The 20,746-nt window shown below is 58.3% G+C and overlaps 1 protein-coding gene across 3 annotated transcripts in view; it reads left to right on the top strand.

The window, feature by feature from the left end:
• Positions 1 to 335: 335 nt before the first annotated feature.
• LOC142906694 (uncharacterized) overlaps positions 336 to 20,746 on the top strand; it is a 42,151-nt gene continuing 21,740 nt past the window's right edge. For 2 of the 3 annotated variants that reach the window (XM_076055020.1, XM_076055021.1), the window contains exons 1-14: positions 369 to 617; positions 1,096 to 1,198; positions 2,195 to 2,290; positions 4,586 to 4,839; positions 5,937 to 6,097; positions 10,335 to 10,368; positions 10,703 to 10,878; positions 11,433 to 11,616; positions 12,501 to 12,618; positions 14,165 to 15,658; positions 15,844 to 15,959; positions 16,317 to 16,380; positions 16,726 to 16,872; positions 18,149 to 18,348. In XM_076055020.1, coding sequence (XP_075911135.1) covers positions 576 to 617; positions 1,096 to 1,198; positions 2,195 to 2,290; positions 4,586 to 4,839; positions 5,937 to 6,097; positions 10,335 to 10,368; positions 10,703 to 10,878; positions 11,433 to 11,616; positions 12,501 to 12,618; positions 14,165 to 15,658; positions 15,844 to 15,959; positions 16,317 to 16,380; positions 16,726 to 16,872; positions 18,149 to 18,348 — 3,189 coding nt within the window. In that variant the 5' untranslated portion in view covers positions 369 to 575. The other variant, XM_076055022.1, reaches the window with a different exon arrangement.

The raw sequence follows: 20,746 nt of genomic DNA on the forward strand, positions 1-20,746 counted from the left end.
ACCCACCCATTCGCCCACCCACCCATTCGCCCACCCACCCATTCACCCACTCATTAATTCATCCACTTACCCATCCACCCATTCATCCACCCACCCACCCATTCACCCACTCGTTAATTCATCCACTCATGAATTCATCCACTCATTAATTCATCCACCCACCCACTTACCCACCCACTCATTTTTTTAAAATTTAATTTCCGGGGGCGGGAATCGAACGCGGCCGGGGCGGGCACGCGCGACACCAATAAATATGCAAATGAGCCAATCAACCAATCACCATGCGGATAATTGGGGGTGGGAAGATTTAAAAAGGGCGGGAAACAGGGCCCGAGGCGTTGCCTGGGCCTCGTCACTGCAGCGTGGGAGGCTTCAGAACCCGTTCCCGCCAAAAAATAATAATAAACAATTATTCTTTCCCTTACGCTGAAGTAATTTATCAGACGGCTTTATATTTTTTTTGTTATTTACGATCGTTTTAAAAGCGGCGTAACGAGGAGAAGCGGAAGGGGGGGGGGGTAAGATTTGGAAGTAAAATTTTTTTTTTTAAAGATTGGCGATTCCCTGAGGGGGAAATGTTGATGCGAATTTTCTGCGACTCGCTGTCGACCGAGGGCGTGAGTAGAAACGGCGACGTTTATCGCGTTCTTACAAACAATAAACCCTAATGTGAGCGTCGTCAGTTTGATTAACCTCCAATTTGTCACTCGCCTCTCTGTATAGCGGATACGTTCCAGTTTGGTCCTGCTGATGATAGCGATGATGGTGGTGGTGATGGTGATGATGGTGGTGGTGGTGGTGATGATGGTGGTGGTGGTGCTGATGGTGGTGGTGCTGATGATGATGATGGTGGTGGTGCTGATGATGGTGGTGGTGCTGATGATGGTGGTGGTGCTGATGATGGTGGTGGTGCTGATGATGGTGGTGGTGCTGGGGCTGGTGGTGGTGGTGCTGATGGTGGTGCTGATGCTGATTGGTGGTGGTGATGGTGGTGGTGGTGCTGATGGTGGTGGTGCTGATGCTGGTGGTGATGATGGTGGTGGTGGTGGTGCTGGTGATGATGATGGATGATGATGGTGGATGATGTTTTCACAGATGGGACTGCGTGTGACCCACCCAGCCTCCTTGACACAATGGACATGGATCATCTTCATCGTCAGCCTATGCTTGCCACCACTTGCCTCTGCCTCCCCGAATGGTGACTTCTAAAGACTTCCATCAGAGACCCCGAAACCTGGGTTCAAGCCCTATGTCTGGGTGTCTCAGGGGGTTCACGATGGCCGTGTCAGAGACACTGAGAGTCTGGGTTCAGGCCCTGGGTCTGGGTGTCTCTCTCAGGGGGTTCATAATGGCTGTGTTGGAGACACTAAGAGCCTGGGTTCAAGCCCTGGGTCTGGGTGTCTCTCTCTCAGGGGGTTCACGATGGCCGTGTCGGAGACACTGAGATTCTGGGTTCAAGCCCTTGGTCTGGGTGTCTCTCTCAGGGGGTTCACGATGGCCGTGTCATGGACACACAGAGCCTGGGTTCAAGCCCTGGGTCTGGGTCTCTCTCTCAGGGGGTTCACGATGGCCGTGTCAGAGACACTGAGATCCTGGGTTCGAGCCCTGGGTCTGGGTGTCTCTCTCTCTCTCTCTGGCCGTGTCTGCTGCTGATCCAGCTCGCGACATTGTTTGCTGATGATGATTCGAGCCACCGATTTCACCGATGTGGATACTGATGATGCCAGAGTCCTGATGCTGCCACTAGTGGCTTTGCTGTCAACGATGGTTTCTGGTGGTGCTGATGATAATGATGATGGTGGTGGTCCTGCTGGTGGTGGTCCTGATGTTGATGATGGTGGTCCTGCTGGTGGTGGTTCTGCTGGTGGTGGTCCTGCTGCTGCTGCTGATGATGATGATGATGGTGGCGGTGGTGGTGCTGCTGGTGGTGGTGCTGCTGCTGGTGGTGGTGCTGCTGGTGGTGGTGGTGCTGCTGATGATGATGGTGGCGGTGGTCCTGCTGATGATGGTGGCGGTGGTCCTGCTGATGGTGGTGGCGGTGGTCCTCCTGATGGTGGTGGTCCTGCTGGTGGTGGTCCTGCTGGGGGTGGTCCTGCTGCTGGTGGTGGTCCTGCTGATGGTGCTGCTGATGATGGTGGTGGTGGTGGTGCTGCTGGAGCCGCATCGATTGACCCCACAGTGACCCTCTCTCCAGGTTGCGATCCCAACCCCTGTGACCTGAAGCGTCCCTGCATCGCCCAGGGGTCAAAGTTCGCCTGCGTGTGCCCCCTCGATTCCTCGAACTGCACAGGTGGGTGGGTGGGCGGATGAGTGGGTGGGCGGATGAGTGGGTGGGCGGATGAGTGGGTGGGCGGATGAGTGGGTGGGCGGATGAGTGGGTGGGCGGATGAGTGGGTGGGCGGATGAGTGGGTGGGCGGATGAGTGGGTGGGCGGATGAGTGGGTGGGCGGATGAGTGGGTGGGCGGATGAGTGGGTGGGCGGATGAGTGGGTGGGCGGATGAGTGGGTGGGCGGATGAGTGGGTGGGCGGATGAGTGGGTGGGCGGATGAGTGGGTGGGCGGATGAGTGGGTGGGCGGATGAGTGGGTGGGCGGATGAGTGGGTGGGCGGATGAGTGGGTGGGCGGATGAGTGGGTGGGCGGATGAGTGGGTGGGCGGATGAGTGGGTGGGCGGATGAGTGGGTGGGCGGATGAGTGGGTGGGCGGATGAGTGGGTGGGCGGATGAGTGGGTGGGCGGATGAGTGGGTGGGCGGATGAGTGGGTGGGCGGATGAGTGGGTGGGCGGATGAGTGGGTGGGCGGATGAGTGGGTGGGCGGATGAGTGGGTGGGCGGATGAGTGGGTGGGCGGATGAGTGGGTGGGCGGATGAGTGGGTGGGCGGATGAGTGGGTGGGCGGATGAGTGGGTGGGCGGATGAGTGGGTGGGCGGATGAGTGGGTGGGCGGATGAGTGGGTGGGCGGATGAGTGGGTGGGCGGATGAGTGGGTGGGCGGATGAGTGGGTGGGCGGATGAGTGGGTGGGCGGATGAGTGGGTGGGCGGATGAGTGGGTGGGCGGATGAGTGGGTGGGCGGATGAGTGGGTGGGCGGATGAGTGGGTGGGCGGATGAGTGGGTGGGCGGATGAGTGGGTGGGCGGATGAGTGGGTGGGCGGATGAGTGGGTGGGCGGATGAGTGGGTGGGCGGATGAGTGGGTGGGCGGATGAGTGGGTGGGCGGATGAGTGGGTGGGCGGATGAGTGGGTGGGCGGATGAGTGGGTGGGCGGATGAGTGGGTGGGCGGATGAGTGGGTGGGCGGATGAGTGGGTGGGCGGATGAGTGGGTGGGCGGATGAGTGGGTGGGCGGATGAGTGGGTGGGCGGATGAGTGGGTGGGCGGATGAGTGGGTGGGCGGATGAGTGGGTGGGCGGATGAGTGGGTGGGCGGATGAGTGGGTGGGCGGATGAGTGGGTGGGCGGATGAGTGGGTGGGCGGATGAGTGGGTGGGCGGATGAGTGGGTGGGCGGATGAGTGGGTGGGCGGATGAGTGGGTGGGCGGATGAGTGGGTGGGCGGATGAGTGGGTGGGCGGATGAGTGGGTGGGCGGATGAGTGGGTGGGCGGATGAGTGGGTGGGCGGATGAGTGGGTGGGCGGATGAGTGGGTGGGCGGATGAGTGGGTGGGCGGATGAGTGGGTGGGCGGATGAGTGGGTGGGCGGATGAGTGGGTGGGCGGATGAGTGGGTGGGCGGATGAGTGGGTGGGCGGATGAGTGGGTGGGCGGATGAGTGGGTGGCCGGATGAGTGGGTGGCCGGATGAGTGGGTGGCCGGATGAGTGGGTGGCCGGATGAGTGGGTGGCCGGATGAGTGGGTGGCCGGATGAGTGGGTGGCCGGATGAGTGGGTGGCCGGATGAGTGGGTGGCCGGATGAGTGGGTGGCCGGATGAGTGGGTGGCCGGATGAGTGGGTGGCCGGATGAGTGGGTGGCCGGATGAGTGGGTGGCCGGATGAGTGGGTGGCCGGATGAGTGGGTGGCCGGATGAGTGGGTGGCCGGATGAGTGGGTGGCCGGATGAGTGGGTGGCCGGATGAGTGGGTGGCCGGATGAGTGGGTGGCCGGATGAGTGGGTGGCCGGATGAGTGGGTGGCCGGATGAGTGGGTGGCCGGATGAGTGGGTGGCCGGATGAGTGGGTGGCCGGATGAGTGGGTGGCCGGATGAGTGGGTGGCCGGATGAGTGGGTGGCCGGATGAGTGGGTGGCCGGATGAGTGGGTGGCCGGATGAGTGGGTGGCCGGATGAGTGGGTGGCCGGATGAGTGGGTGGCCGGATGAGTGGGTGGCCGGATGAGTGGGTGGCCGGATGAGTGGGTGGCCGGATGAGTGGGTGGCCGGATGAGTGGGTGGCCGGATGAGTGGGTGGCCGGATGAGTGGGTGGCCGGATGAGTGGGTGGCCGGATGAGTGGGTGGCCGGATGAGTGGGTGGCCGGATGAGTGGGTGGCCGGATGAGTGGGTGGCCGGATGAGTGGGTGGCCGGATGAGTGGGTGGCCGCGTCATTCTCCTCCCGTGCCTCCGTCCCCACGGCACCACCACCACCACCACCACAGGCACCACCGCCACCACCGCCACCGCGGCCGCTTTGTGGCTGGACTGCGGCACCTCGCGGGTCCTCCTGCAGCTCTCCGCCGGGCTGCTGACGGCGCCGTGGGCCCCGCGGCCCGGGGGGCCCAAGGCGCCCCAGGGCCCCCCGCGGGCCTCCAACCCGGCCTGCGCGGCCCGCCAGGAGCGGCTGGCCACCGGCACGGGCACGGCCATCTCCTTCCGCTATGACGCCAGCCAAATGTGCGACGCCGAGATCCGGGTGAGAGTCGTCCCCCCACCCCCCACCCCCAACCCCCCCTGGAGGCTCTCGCCTGGTGGAGGTGCAGAGACTCGCCTGGGGGGAGGGAGAGTCTCGTCGAGGCACGGCCTGGGGGTCAAGGGGCACGGCCTGGGGGTCCAGGGGGCACGGCCTGGGGGTCCAGGGGCACGGCCTGGGGGTCCAGGGACTCACCCAGGGGGTCCAGGGACTCACCCAGGGGGTCCAGGGGCACGGCCTGGGGGTCCAGGGACTCACCCAGGGGGTCCAGGGACTCACCCAGGGGGTCCAGGGACTCGCCCTGGGGGTCCAGGGACTCACCCAGGGGGTCCAGGGACTCACCCAGGGGGTCCGAGGCACCGCCCAGCGATTTAGCCCAAAGTTCCAACCCAGAGGGGCCTGGGGGCGTGGTTTGTGCAGTGGGCGTGGTGTATGGTTTGTGTGTGTGTGGTGTGTGTGGTGGTGTGTGTGTGGTGGTGTTGTGGTGTGTGGTGGTGTGCGTGGTGGTGTGTGGTGTGTGTGGTGTTGTGGTGTGTGGTGGTGTGTGTGTGTGTGGTGGTGTATGGTGTGTGTGTGGTGGTGTGTGGTGGTGTGTGTGCGGTGGTGTGTGGTGGTGGTGGTGTGTGTGTGGTGGTGGTGGTGTGTGTGTGGTGGTGTGTGGTGGTGTGTGGTGGTGTGTGGTGGTGTGTGGTGGTGTGTGGTGGTGTGTGGTTACTCAATTCCATCTCCCTTTGTTAATGGAGGTTGGGCCACCCTCCTGTGACGTCACCGTCGTACCACCGCGTCAGAATGCGCCGCAGCGTCACCACCTCCCCACCACCACCTCCCCCCCCCACCACCACCTCCCCCCCCACCACCACCTCCCCCCCCCCCCACCACCACCTCCCCCCCACCACCACCACCTCCTCCCCACCACCACCTCCTCCCCACCACCACCTCCCCACCACCACCACCTCCCCCCCCACCACCACCTCCCCCACCACCACCTCCCCACCACCACCACCTCCCCACCACCTCCCCCCCCCACCGCCTCCTCCCCACCACCACCGCCACCTCCCCACCACCACCACCTCCCCACCACCACCCCCCCCTCCCCGCAGGACAACGGGACGCACCTGTGGTACGTGAACAAGGTGGTCGTGGGCGGCGATGACGGGGGAGGGAGGGGAGGAAGGGGAGGAGACTTCTCCATCACCTACTCGTGCCCATACCCACGCCGGCCCACGGCACAGGCCGACTACCCCATCGTCATCCCAGCCAGGTGGTGCTGTAGGTGGTGGTGCTGTAGGTGGTGGTGGTGCTATAGGTGGTGCTATAGGTGGTGCTATAGGTGGTGGTGGTGGTGCTATAGGTGGTGGTGGTGCTATAGGTGGTGCTATAGGTGGTGGTATAGGTGGTGCTATAGGTGGTGGTGGTGGTGGTGCTATAGGTGGTGGTGGTGGTGGTGCTATAGGTGGTGGTGGTGGTGCTATAGGTGGTGGTGGTGGTGCTATAGGTGGTGGTGCTATAGGTGGTGGTGCTATAGGTGGTGGTGCTATAGGTGGTGGTGCTATAGGTGGTGGTGCTATAGGTGGTGGTGCTATAGGTGGTGGTGCTATAGGTGGTGGTGCTATAGGTGGTGGTGCTATAGGTGGTGGTGCTATAGGTGGTGGTGCTATAGGTGGCGGTGCTATAGGTGGTGGTGGTGGTGCTATAGGTGGTGGTGGTGCTATAGGTGGTGGTGGTGGTGCTATAGGTGGTGGTGGTGCTATAGGTGGTGGTGGTGGTGCTATAGGTGGTGGTGGTGCTATAGGTGGTGGTGGTGGTGCTATAGGTGGTGGTGCTATAGGTGGTGGTGGTGCTATAGGTGGTGGTGGTGCTATAGGTGGTGGTGGTGGTGGTGCTATAGGTGGTGGTGGTGGTGGTGCTATAGGTGGTGGTGGTGGTGCTATAGGTGGTGGTGGTGGTGCTATAGGTGGTGGTGCTATAGGTGGTGGTGGTGGTGCTATAGGTGGTGGTGGTGGTGCTATAGGTGGTGGTGGTGGTGCTATAGGTGGTGGTGGTGGTGCTATAGGTGGTGGTGGTGCTATAGGTGGTGGTGGTGGTGCTATAGGTGGTGGTGGTGGTGCTATAGGTGGTGGTGGTGGTGCTATAGGTGGTGGTGGTGGTGCTATAGGTGGTGGTGGTGCTATAGGTGGTGGTGGTGGTGCTATAGGTGGTGGTGGTGCTATAGGTGGTGGTGGTGGTGGTGCTATAGGTGGTGGTGGTGGTGGTGCTATAGGTGGTGGTGGTGGTGGTGGTGCTATAGGTGGTGGTGGTGGTGGTGCTATAGGTGGTGGTGGTGGTGGTGCTATAGGTGGTGGTGGTGGTGGTGCTATAGGTGGTGGTGGTGGTGGTGCTATAGGTGGTGGTGGTGGTGGTGCTATAGGTGGTGGTGGTGGTGGTGCTATAGGTGGTGGTGGTGGTGGTGCTATAGGTGGTGGTGGTGGTGGTGCTATAGGTGGTGGTGGTGGTGGTGCTATAGGTGGTGGTGGTGGTGGTGCTATAGGTGGTGGTGCTATAGGTGGTGGTGCTATAGGTGGTGGTGGTGGTGGTGCTATAGGTGGTGGTGGTGGTGGTGCTATAGGTGGTGGTGGTGGTGGTGGTGCTATAGGTGGTGGTGGTGGTGCTATAGGTGGTGGTGGTGGTGGTGGTGCTATAGGTGGTGGTGGTGGTGGTGGTGCTATAGGTGGTGGTGCTATAGGTGGTGGTGCTATAGGTGGTGGTGCTATAGGTGGTGGTGCTATAGGTGGTGGTGCTATAGGTGGTGGTGCTATAGGTGGTGGTGCTATAGGTGGTGGTGCTATAGGTGGTGGTGCTATAGGTGGTGGTGCTATAGGTGGTGGTGGTGGTGGTGGTGCTATAGGTGGTGGTGGTGGTGGTGGTGCTATAGGTGGTGGTGGTGGTGGTGCTATAGGTGGTGGTGGTGGTGGTGCTATAGGTGGTGGTGGTGGTGGTGCTATAGGTGGTGGTGGTGGTGCTATAGGTGGTGGTGGTGGTGCTATAGGTGGTGGTGGTGGTGCTATAGGTGGTGGTGGTGGTGGTGCTATAGGTGGTGGTGGTGGTGGTGGTGCTATAGGTGGTGGTGGTGGTGGTGCTATAGGTGGTGGTGCTATAGGTGGTGGTGGTGCTATAGGTGGTGGTGGTGGTGGTGCTATAGGTGGTGGTGGTGGTGGTGCTATAGGTGGTGGTGGTGGTGGTGCTATAGGTGGTGGTGGTGGTGGTGGTGCTATAGGTGGTGGTGGTGGTGGTGCTATAGGTGGTGGTGGTGGTGGTGCTATAGGTGGTGGTGGTGGTGGTGCTATAGGTGGTGGTGGTGGTGGTGGTGCTATAGGTGGTGGTGGTGGTGGTGGTGCTATAGGTGGTGGTGGTGGTGGTGGTGCTATAGGTGGTGGTGGTGGTGGTGGTGCTATAGGTGGTGGTGGTGGTGGTGGTGCTATAGGTGGTGGTGGTGGTGGTGGTGCTATAGGTGGTGGTGGTGGTGGTGGTGCTATAGGTGGTGGTGGTGGTGGTGGTGCTATAGGTGGTGGTGGTGGTGGTGGTGCTATAGGTGGTGGTGGTGGTGGTGGTGCTATAGGTGGTGGTGGTGGTGGTGCTATAGGTGGTGGTGGTGGTGGTGCTATAGGTGGTGGTGGTATAGGTGGTGGTGCTATAGGTGGTGGTGCTATAGGTGGTGGTGCTATAGGTGGTGGTGCTATAGGTGGTGGTGCTATAGGTGGTGGTGCTATAGGTGGTGGTGCTATAGGTGGTGGTGCTATAGGTGGTGGTGCTATAGGTGGTGGTGCTATAGGTGGTGGTGCTATAGGTGGTGGTGCTATAGGTGGTGGTGGTGGTGGTGCTATAGGTGGTGGTGGTGCTATAGGTGGTGGTGGTGGTGGTGCTATAAGTGGTGGTGGTGGTGGTGCTATAAGTGGTGGTGGTGGTGCTATAGGTGGTGGTGGTGGTGGTGCTATAGGTGGTGGTGGTGGTGGTGCTATAGGTGGTGGTGGTGGTGCTATAGGTGGTGGTGGTGGTGGTGCTATAGGTGGTGGTGGTGGTGGTGCTATAGGTGGTGGTGGTGGTGGTGCTATAGGTGGTGCTATAGGTGGTGGTGGTGGTGGTGGTGGTGGTGCTATAGGTGGTGGTGGTGGTGGTGCTATAGGTGGTGGTGGTGGTGGTGGTGCTATAGGTGGTGGTGGTGGTGGTGGTGCTATAGGTGGTGGTGGTGGTGGTGCTATAGGTGGTGGTGGTGGTGGTGCTATAGGTGGTGGTGGTGGTGGTGCTATAGGTGGTGGTGGTGGTGGTGCTATAGGTGGTGGTGGTGGTGGTGCTATAGGTGGTGGTGGTGGTGGTGCTATAGGTGGTGGTGGTGGTGGTGCTATAGGTGGTGGTGGTGGTGGTGGTGCTATAGGTGGTGGTGGTGGTGGTGGTGCTATAGGTGGTGGTGGTGGTGGTGGTGCTATAGGTGGTGGTGGTGGTGGTGGTGCTATAGGTGGTGGTGGTGGTGGTGGTGCTATAGGTGGTGGTGGTGGTGGTGGTGCTATAGGTGGTGGTGGTGGTGGTGGTGCTATAGGTGGTGGTGGTGGTGGTGGTGCTATAGGTGGTGGTGGTGGTGCTATAGGTGGTGGTGGTGGTGCTATAGGTGGTGGTGGTATAGGTGGTGGTGCTATAGGTGGTGGTGCTATAGGTGGTGGTGCTATAGGTGGTGGTGCTATAGGTGGTGGTGCTATAGGTGGTGGTGCTATAGGTGGTGGTGCTATAGGTGGTGGTGCTATAGGTGGTGGTGCTATAGGTGGTGGTGCTATAGGTGGTGGTGCTATAGGTGGTGGTGCTATAGGTGGTGGTGGTGGTGGTGCTATAGGTGGTGGTGGTGGTGCTATAAGTGGTGGTGGTGGTGGTGCTATAAGTGGTGGTGGTGGTGCTATAGGTGGTGGTGGTGGTGGTGCTATAGGTGGTGGTGGTGGTGCTATAGGTGGTGGTGGTGGTGGTGCTATAGGTGGTGGTGGTGGTGGTGGTGGTGGTGCTATAGGTGGTGGTGGTGGTGGTGGTGGTGCTATAGGTGGTGGTGGTGGTGGTGCTATAGGTGGTGGTGGTGGTGGTGGTGCTATAGGTGGTGGTGGTGGTGGTGGTGCTATAGGTGGTGGTGGTGGTGGTGGTGCTATAGGTGGTGGTGGTGGTGGTGGTGGTGCTATAGGTGGTGGTGGTGGTGGTGGTGGTGCTATAGGTGGTGGTGGTGGTGGTGGTGCTATAGGTGGTGGTGGTGGTGGTGGTGCTATAGGTGGTGGTGGTGGTGGTGCTATAGGTGGTGGTGGTGGTGCTATAGGTGGTGGTGGTGCTATAGGTGGTGGTGGTGCTATAGGTGGTGGTGGTGGTGGTGCTATAGGTGGTGGTGGTGGTGGTGCTATAGGTGGTGGTGGTGGTGGTGCTATAGGTGGTGGTGGTGGTGTCTAAATAGATATTTGCAGTGACTCCGTCTGTTCTTTTTTTCCCTCCCTTTCCAGCAACACCAACACCATGCTTCTGGGCACTACCACGGTGAGTCGCCCCGGTGGCCGTTGACGTCACGTCGATGATCGCGACAGGCCGCCCGGTTTCCCCGAGGAGTCTCGGGCGAACCCAAAATCCCCGCGCGCTCGCCATCTCTCGTTCGGTGCTTTGGCTATCGCTCGCCACCCTCCCGTCGTACGTTCATCCGCTCGCGTGTCTGTCTGTCCGTGTCTGTCTGTCTGTCCGTGCGTGTCTGTCTGTCTATCCGTGTCTGTCTGTCCGTGCGTGTCTGCCTGTCTGTCCGTGCGTGTCTGTCTGTCCGTGTCTGTGCTTGTCTGTCTGTGTGCGTGTCTGTCCCTCCCTCTCTCTCTCTGTCCCCTAGGTGCACCTGCAGGTGTCTCTGCAGGACGCAACTCTGTCCGTGCGTCTCCACCTGAGTTGGGCATCTGGCGACGATGAAACTTTGTCGTCGCCGCCGCCGCCCGTGTTGCTTGTCCGAGATTGTTGGCTCGGATCCCTCGACATCAGCTGGGCCAACCTCTACCTCATGCGGCATGGGTGTGTCTGGGGTGGGCTAGCGAGTTGGTGGGTGGGTGAGCGGGTGGGTTGGTGGGTGGGTGAGCGGGTGGCCGAAATGTTTGTGTTGGTGGCTGGGTGAGCACGTGGGTTGTGTTGGTGGGTTGTGTTGGTGGGTTGTGTTGGTGGGTTGTGTTGGTGGGTTGTGTTGGTGGCTGGGTGAGCACGTGGGTTGTGTTGGTGGGTTGTGTTGGTGGGTTGTGTTGGTGGGTTGTGTTGGTGGGTTGTGTTGGTGGGTTGTGTTGGTGGGTTGTGTTGGTGGGTTGTGTTGGTGGCTTGTGTTGGTGGGTTGTGTTGGTGGGTTGTGTTGGTGGCTGGGTGAGCCACGTGGGTTGTGTTGGTGGGTTGTGTTGGTGGCTGGGTGAGCCACGTGGGTTGTGTTGGTGGCTTGGTGAGCCACGTGGGTTGTGTTGGTGGTTTGTGTTGGTGGTTTGTGTTGGTGGCTGGGTGAGCCACGTGGTTTGTGTGTCGCTAGCGGGTTGGGTGAAGTTACATCCCGACAGAACGGTAGATCACAATGTTGCGTGCGCGCTCAGCTGTGCGTCTCACCCCGCGGCGAGCCTGGAGGTGCCCAACGGCCGTGGCCCCACGGTGGAGCTCCGCGTGGCGACCAGCGACCCCCTGCGGTGGCGGCCGTGGCCTCTCCCTCCCGCTCCGCTGCTGCTCCGCTGCCTCGTGCGCGTCTGCCGGTCGGCGGCCTCGCGCCCGGCCTGCGTGGCGGTGAGAGGCTCCGCTCACCGCACCGCTCACCGCACCGCTCACCGCACCGCTCACCGCACCGCTCACCGCACCGCTCACCGCACCGCTCACCGCTCCGCTCACACGCTCCGCTCACACTCTCCAATCACCGCTACACACGCTTCATACGCTCCGCTCACCGCTACACACACACACTCCAATCACCGCTCCACTCACCGCTTCGCTCACCGCTCCACACGCTCCACACTCGCCGCTCCACACGCTGCACTCTCGCTCCACACTCGCCGCTCCACTCACCTCACCGCTCCACACGCTTCATACGCTCCGCTCACCGCTACACACACGCTCGCCGCTCCGCTCACCGCTCCGCTCACCGCATCACATGCTCCGCTCTCGCTCTGCTCACCGCTGCACACGCTCCACTCACACGCTCCACACTCACCGCTCCTCTCTCACCGCTCCACGCTCACCGCTCCACGCTCACCGCTCCACGCTCACCGCTCCACGCTCACCGCTCCACGCTCACCGCTCCACGCTCACCGCTCACACGCTCACCGCTCACACGCTCACACGCTCACCGCTCCACGCTCACCGCTCCACGCTCACCGCTCCACGCTCACCGCTCACACGCTCACCGCTCACACGCTCACCGCTCACACGCTCACACGCTCACCGCTCCACGCTCACCGCTCCACGCTCACCGCTCCACGCTCACCGCTCCACGCTCACCGCTCACACGCTCACCGCTCACACGCTCACCGCTCACACGCTCACCGCTCACACGCTCACTCGATCACCGATCACCGCTCCACACGCTCCGCTCTCTCCGCGCGCTTCACTCGCTCCACTCTCCGCACTCGCTCCTAATTGACGGCACTTGCCCCGCGTTTTTTTTTTCCTTCCAGGACTGCCCCGATTCCAACGTGCACGGCATTGTGGTCCAATCTGAGGACGCTCACGACGGTATCCTGGTGTACCCACCTCCGTCGGCAACTACGTCCGATGGAGGCCTGATCATCCCCGGTGAGTCTGTTGTACGCATGGCGTGTGCGTGTCTACGTGTGTGTGTCTACGTGTGTGTGTGTGTCTACCTGCGTGCGTGTGTCTGTGTCTGCCTGCGTGTGTCTTCCTGCGTGTGTCTGCGTGCGTGTGGGGAGCGGTAGTGTAGCGGTTAGCGCTACGCTGCGCTATGAACCTGGCGACCCGGGTTCGATTCCCGCTCACGGCCAACACCACCGGTGACGATTATCTGAAGCGGTCCCGGGCCTCCCCTAGGTCGACTCAGCCTCAAATGAGTACCTGGTGCGGTGTGTAAACATCGCCACTGGGGAGACAAAGGCGGTCGGGCGTGGTGCTGGCCACCCACCCCCTCGTGTACCGTTCCGGCCTTCATAGGTGCTCGCTAACAGCACTTGCGCCTACAGTCTGTTAAGGCTATATGGGGGATCTTTGTGTGTGTGTGTGTGTGCGCGTGCGTGTGTACATTTAACTTCTTTCGCACCACCGTACGTAGCCGGCCACGCGAATCGGCGGTGCCGGGGAAGGATGACAAACCAGGCACAAAAATCAGTTTTCAAGATGTCGTAGTTTTTCCAATCTAATTGATGATTTCCCAGTGCACAGTTCCCCCTAATGGCTTCCTAATATCTGAAGGAATATCGACCAAGGTTCTCCCACGACTTGGCCTGGAGACTGATCCCTGTTAGGGTGGATAGGAGATGTTGACTACCTCGCCTGGTCTACAGGAGGTCGTGGGTTCTATCCCTGGGAGATATTGACTACCTCGCCTGGTCTGCAGGAGGTCGTGGGTTCTATCCCTGGGAGATGTTGACTACCTCGCCTGGTACGCAGGAGGTCGTGGGTTCTATCCCTGGGAGATGTTGACTACCTCCCCTGGTCTACAGGAGGTCGTGGGTTCTATCCCTGGGAGATGTTGACTACCTCGCCGGGTACGCAGGAGGTCGTGGGTTCTATCCCTGGGAGATGTTGACAACCTCGCCTGGTATATACAGGAGGTCGTGGGTTCTATCCCTGGGAGATGTTGACTACCTCACCTAGCTGCAGGAGTTCGTGGGTTCTATTCCTGAGAGATGTTGACAACCTCGCCTGGTCTACAGGAGGTCGTGGGTTCTATCCCTGGGAGATGTTGACCACCTCGCCTGGTCTACAGGAGGTCGTGGGTTCTATCCCTGGGAGATGTTGACTACCTCGCCTGGTCTGCAGGAAGTCGTGGGTTCTATCCCTGGGAGATGTTGACCACCTCGCCTGGTCTACAGGAGATCGTGGGTTCTATCCCCTGGGAGATGTTGACTACCTCGCCTGGTCTACAGGAGGTCGTGGGTTCTATCCCTGGGAGATGTTAACTACCTCGCCTGGTATATGCATTTCCAAAAAACAAAAAACGCAGGATAATTGCTAAATTATGAAAAAATAAGACTCGGTTTTACGCTTTGAACATCGTGTTTTTAAGGATGCTCAAACGCCAACTGTTGGCCTCGTTTTAGGCCCGGCAAAATAAAACTAATCCTATTCCCCGCCTCCTCTCCCCCCCCCCCCTCCTCCACCGTAGGGATTTCAAATTCCCGGGTCCGCGATTCCGTACGGTCTGAAGCCACCACTCAGAATCCCACGGGAATCTCAAAGGAGACGGACAAACGCTCGCTCAACGGAATTCCGGATCTGAATCCCACGGGAATCTCAAAGACGGACAAACGCTCGCTCAATGGAATTCTGGATCCGAATCCGACTGGAATCTCAAAGACTGACATTCGCTCGCTCAACGGAATTCCAGATCCGAATCCCACAGGAATCTCAAAGACGGACAAACGCTCGCTCAACGGAATTCCAGATCCAAATTCCATGGAAATCTCAAAGACGGACAACGGAATTCCAGATCCGAATCCGACTGGAATCTCAAAGGAGACTGACATTCGCTCGCTCAACGGAATTCCAGATCCGAATCCCACAGGAATCTCAAAGACGGACGAACGCTCGCTCAACGGAATTCCGAATCCGACTGGAATCTCAAAGACTAACATTCGCTCGCTCAACGGAATTCCGGATCTGAATCCCACGGCAATCTCAAAGGAGACGGACATTCGCTCGCTCAACGGTATTCCAGATCCGAATCTGACTGGAATCTCAAAGACTGACATTCGCTCGCTCAACGGAATTCCAGATCCGAATCCCACGGGAATGTCAGGGGGAATGTCCACGTCCTTCGGCACGCATGACCACCAGGAGAACATCGGTATTCCGCAGCAGAGTCCAAATCCCATGGGAATTTCAGGGGAACCTGACAAACGTCAAGATTTCGGCATTCCTAACTCGACTCCTCCGATCGCCGCGGGAATTCCCATGGGAATGTCGGCAAATCCCAACCCTCTTTCCGGGGGACTGCCTGACCAACGCCACTACCAGGACGAGTTGAGGATCCCAGACTCGAGCCCAAATCCCCCGGGAATGTCGCAAGGGACGGATGAAGATCGGGGCGGGTTCGGATTTCCAGAATTGTCTCATCCGAATCTCGTAGGAATGTCGGAGGAGGCCTACGAAGCCGGAATTCTCGATTCGAATCCCATGAAAGTTGCGGAAGGGCGAGGGAAACGGCAGGATGATTACAGAATTCCGGAAGCGGGAAAGTCGGACGGGTTGGAGCATCCCTCCGGGACATCCGACCACCAGGACGAGAGCGGAATTCCAGAATCGAGTCCAAATCTCGCGGGAATTTCGGAGGAGGCCGACTCTTCGTACAGTCACGAGGAAGAATTTAAAAGTCCCGAATCTCTTCATGGAAATCCCACGGGAATGTCGGACTCTGCCGGCCATTCCCCGGAAGCGGGGGGGCTCTGGGATGGTGATGATGATGGTGATGATGGTGATGATGATCAGGGCGACTGGGACGCTGCCACGGATTCCCCGCCGGTGGACGGCGGCGGCGCCGGCGTTCCTGGAATTCCGGAGCGGGACGGAGGCGATGGCGACGCCGCTGGTGCCACGGCGGTGATGACCGAGGAGAGCCGGCCGTCGGAACATCCCGATCCCGGGGGAATGGTGGCGCAAGGTGAGGGCGGAGGGGGCGAGGTGCGGTTGGTGACGGGGGAAGTGAGGTGTGTGGGGTGTTTTGTTTTGTTTTCACAAGTCTACACGGGAGACGTGGCGGGGCGGGGGGGCGGGGGGAGAATCCTTTCCTTTCGTCTTTTTGCGTACGAAATATTTTTATTTTTTAAATCGCCGCTTCGCCCACAGGTGATGGTGGTGTTGATGGCGACGATGGTTCCGGGCTCGGCGCTGCCGGCCCGGTGCCGCCGGAGCCGGAGGCCGGCGGCCGACGGCGCGCACCGACGGGACCCCCATCGGCCCAGGTGCTGCGTGGTTGCCGGTGCGGCGATCGTGAACCTCCGCTGCCGGATGAATGCCGTGGCGGTGATGATGATGATGATGATAGTGGTGGTGGTGGTGGTGGTGGTGATGATGGTGGTGGTGGTGGTGGTGATGATGATGCCCTCTGCCCTGCGTGCGTTCGCTAATCCACGCGGTCTTGTCTCTCGATCTAATAATCATCATCATCATCCTCGTCATGGTCCATCCGCTGCTGGATGAATACTGATGCGGTGGTGGTGGTGGTGGTGTCTCCACCACCTGCGCGTGTCGCCTAAAATCCACGCGCCCCACTCCCCCTGTCCGACCCCAAAGCTTCAGGGTTGACCCTCTCGCTGCAGGGGGGCACGCGACGGTTCGGACACAAGCCGAGGTCCGGCCTCCTCAATGTCGCGCGTGGTGCAGGTAAAGTTTGTCTGTGTGTCGTGTGTGTGTGTCTGTGTGTGTGTCTGTCTGTGTGTGTCTGTGTGTCGTGTGTGTGTCTGTGTGTCTGTGTGTCTGTGTGTGTGTCTGTGTGTCTGTGTGTCTGTGTGTGGTGTGTGTGTGTGTATTGTAACGGGGGGGGGAGCGGTAGTGTAGCAGCGCTACAAACCCGGCGATTCCCGCTCGCGGCCAACACCAGCTGACGATTATCTGAACCAGTCCTGGGCCCTCCCCTGCTACTGCTGATTCTGCTGATTCTACTGATGATGATTCTGCTGATTCTATTGATGCTGATGATGATGATGATGCCGATGGTGATATTGGCAGACTTGGAGCAGCAGCAGCAGCAGCAGCAGCGGCATGGTCTGGGGGGTGGCTGCGACCCTCCCTGTCCCGACCCCCAGCTGTGCGAGCCGGGGCCCCTGGGCCCCCTCTGCATCTGCCCCCACGGTCTACGCAAGCCCCACTGCAAGGGTAACAAACCTGGACCCCCACTTAGACAGAGACCCATAGACTCTGCTGTGTGACGAGTCTGTGGGTCTCTGTGTGGTGGGTCTCTGTGTGGTGGGTCTCTGTGTGGTGGGTCTCTGTGTGGTGGGTCTCTGTGTGGTGAGTCTGTGGGGCTCTGTGTGGTGAGTCTGTGGGTCTCTGTGTGGTGGGTCTCTGTGTGGTGGGTCTACAGGTCTCTGTGTGGTGAGTCTGTGGGTCTCTGTGTGATGAGTCTATGGGCCTCTGTGTGGTGGGTCTATGGGTCTCTGTGTGGTGAGTCTATGGGTCTCTGTGTGGTGAGTCTATGGGTCTCTGTGTGGTGAGTCTACAGGTCTCTGTGTGGCGAGTATGGGTCTCTGTCTGATGGGTCTATGGGTCTGTGTGGTGAGTCTATGGGTCTCTGTGTGGTGAGTCTACGGGTCTGTGTGGTGGGTCTATGGGTCTGTGTGGCGAGTCTGCAGGTCTCTGTGGTGAGTCTATGGGTCTCTGTGTGGTGAGTCTATGGGTCTCTATGTGGTGAGTCTGTGGGTCTCTGTGTGGTGAGTCTATGGGTCTCTGTGTGGTGAGTCTATGGGTCTCTGTGTGGTGAGTCTATGGGTCTCTGTGTGGTGAGTCTATGGGTCTGTGTCTGTCTGTCTGCTTCTCTGCATCTATGGGTCTACGGGTCTCCTCAATCAATGGGTCTGTGTGTCTATGGGTGGCTATGGGTCTGTGTGTCTATGGGTCTGTGTCTATGGGTTTCTGCGTCTGTGTGTCTATGGGTCTCTGCGTCTGTGTGTCTCTGGTTCTCTGCATCTATGGGTATATGGGTCTGTGTGTCTATGTGTGTCTATGTGTGTCTGTGTGTCTCTGGTTCTCTGCGTCTATGGGTCTACGGGTCTCCTCAATCAATGGGTCTGTGTGTCTGTGTGTCTATGGGTCTGTGTGTCTATGGGTCTCTGCGTCTGTGTGTCTCTGGTTCTCTGCATCTATGGGTCTACGGGTCTCCTCAATCAATGGGTCTGTGTGTCTGTGGGTCTGTGTGTGTCTATGGGTCTGTGTGTGTCTGTGTGTCTATGGGTGTGTGTGTCTATGGGTCTCTGCGTCTGTGTGTCTCTGGTTCTCTGCGTCTGTGGGTCTACGGGTCTCCTCAATCAATGGGTCTGTGTGTGTCTGTGTGTCTATGGGTCTCTGCGTCTGTGTGTCTCTGGTTCTCTGCGTCTATGGGTCTACGGGTCTCTCCCCATCCGCTATCTGCCCCCCTACCCCCAACACACACAAGAGGCCGACCTGCGCGTGCAGTGCGGTCCAGACCACATCCGCGTGTCGCTGCCCATGGCGTACCTAGCCTGGTACGGCGTGAGCCCAGGCGAAGTGTCCCTGGGGGGCTCGGGCTGCCCGGGCGTCGTGGAGCAGGCCGGCTCCTCCCTCGCCTTCTACATCGAGCACGGACTTGACGGCAGCTGCGGCAGCCGCCTCGAGGTGTGACGGGGGTCGGGTGGTTAGAACGGGGCCGGGGGGGGTTGTGTGGGGGTAAGGTACCACAAACTGTGGGTCTCTACTGTGTGAGTAGTCTGTGGGTCTCTCTACTGTGTGAGTAGTCTGTGGGTCTCTACTGTGTGAGTAGTCTATGGGTCTCTACTGTGTGAGTATAGTCTGTGGGTCTCTACTGTGTGAGTATAGTCTGTGGGTCTCTGTGTGTGTGTGTGTAGTCTGTGGGTCTCTGCTGTGTGTGTGTATAGTCTGTGGGTCTCTGCTGTGTGTATGTGTGTGTGAGTATAGTCTGTGTGTCTCTGCTGTGTGTATGTGTGTGTGAGTATAGTCTGTGTATGTGTGTGTGTGTATAGTCTGTGGGTCTCTGCTGTGTGTGTGTATAGTCTGTGTGTGTGTATAGTCTGTGTGTGTGTATAGTCTGTGTGTGTGTGAGTGTAGTCTGTGTGTGTGTGTGAGTGTAGTCTGTGTGTGTGTGTGAGTGTAGTCTGTGTATGTGTGTGTGTGTGAGTGTAGTCCAGGGGTCGGGAACCTATGGCTCGCGAGCCAGATGTGGCTCTTTTGATGATTGCATATGGCTCGCAGATAAAACAAAATATTCTCACTTGTTTTAATCCATCCATCAATTTTTCACTGCGCATGTCCTGTTCAGGGCTGCAGGAGCAATTGTCCATTATTTTAATTGGATGATACTGGCCTACGTTTGCCGTTGCTGGGTAAAACAGGTAAACGCCCCCTTTTGAATCAGTCTGAGACTGCGTCTGCTCGGTCATTAGCTCAAAGCTAACCCTTCGACGAAGAAGATGGCGAAAAGAAAAAAAAGACGACGAGTATCGTACATTTCAGGACGAATGGACCGAAGAATTCGCCTTTGTGGAGAGAGCGGGTTCTGCGGTGTGTCTAATTTGCAATGACAAAATTACATCGTTGAAACGGTCGAATGTAAAGCGGCACTTCGACACGCGCCACGCTACCTTTGCATCAAAATACCCTGCGGGAGACAGCAGAAAGAAAGCGTGCCAAGAGCTGAGCAGGGTGCAAGCTAGCCAGCAGCAACTCCGCGTATGGACCCGGCAAGGTGACTATAATTCGGCTAGCTTTGCTGGTTCTTTAGCAATAGTGAGGAACGGAAAACCATTCACAGATGGCGAGTATGCTAAAACGTTCATGCTGGATGTAGCCAATGAACTTTTTGATCTTCCGAACAAAGACAAGATAATCAAACGGATACAAGACATGCCTCTGTCGGCAAGAACTGTTCATGATCGTACCATCGTGATGGCAAACAAAGTGGAGGAAACGCAAGTGAAGGACATAAATGCAGCGCCGTTCTTTTCTCTGGCTTTGGATGAGTCAACAGACGTGAGCCATTTGTCGCAGTTCAGCGTGATTGCAAGATATGCTGTTGGTGACACACTGCGCGAAGAAAGTCTTGCTGTTCTGCCATTAAAAGGGTCCACAAGAGGTGAGGATTTATTCAAGTCTTTCATGGAGTTTGCTCAAGAAAAAAGTCTACCTATGGATAAACTTCTCTCAGTGTGTACTGATGGTGCTCCGTGTATGGTGGGGAAAAACAAAGGATTTGTGGCGCTTCTCCGTGAACATGAAAATAGACCCATCCTAAGTTTCCATTGCATTATACACCAGGAGGCACTTTGTGCTCAGATGTGTGACAGGCAGTTTGGCGAAGTGATGTCGCTGGTCATTCGTGTGATCAACTTTATTGTTGCCCGAGCCTTAAATGATCGCCAGTTTAAAACACTGCTGGATGAAGTTGTAAATAACTATCCTGGTCTGCTTTTGCACAGCAATGTGCGTTGGTTGTCAAGAGGGAAGGTGCTTGCTTAGCCGTTTTGCGGCTTGCCTGAACGAAATCCGGACTTTCCTTGAAATGAAAGGTGTCGGGCATCCTGAGCTAGCCGACACCGAGTGGCTCCTCAAGTTTTACTATCTCGTAGATCTGACTGAACATCTGAACCAGCTCAACGTGAAAATGCAAGGCATTGGAAATACAGTGTTATCCCTTCAACAAGCTGTATTTGCTTTTGAAAACAAGCTGGAGCTTTTCATCACGGATCTTGAAACAGGTCGTTTACTACATTTTGAAAAACTGAGCCAATTTAAAGATGCATGCACAGCAAGTGAGCCCATTCAAAACCTTGATCTCCACCAGCTAGCTGGCTGCACATCCAGTCTCCTACAGTCCTTCAAAGCACGCTTTGGAGAATTTCGTGAGCACACTCGTCTTTTTAAGTTCATCACCCATCCAAACGAGTGTTCACTGAACACAGCCGACCTGAATTACATCCCTGGTGTCTCCGTCAGAGATTTTGAAGCAGAAGTGGCTGACCTGAAGGCCTCAGACATGTGGGTGAATAAGTTCAAGTCA

The sequence above is a fragment of the Petromyzon marinus genome, chromosome 69 (genome assembly GCF_048934315.1).
Source record: "Petromyzon marinus isolate PM22_M1 ecotype Great Lakes invasive population chromosome 69, UKy_Petmar_22M1.pri1.0, whole genome shotgun sequence".
NCBI classification, from domain to species: Eukaryota; Metazoa; Chordata; class Hyperoartia; order Petromyzontiformes; family Petromyzontidae; genus Petromyzon; species Petromyzon marinus.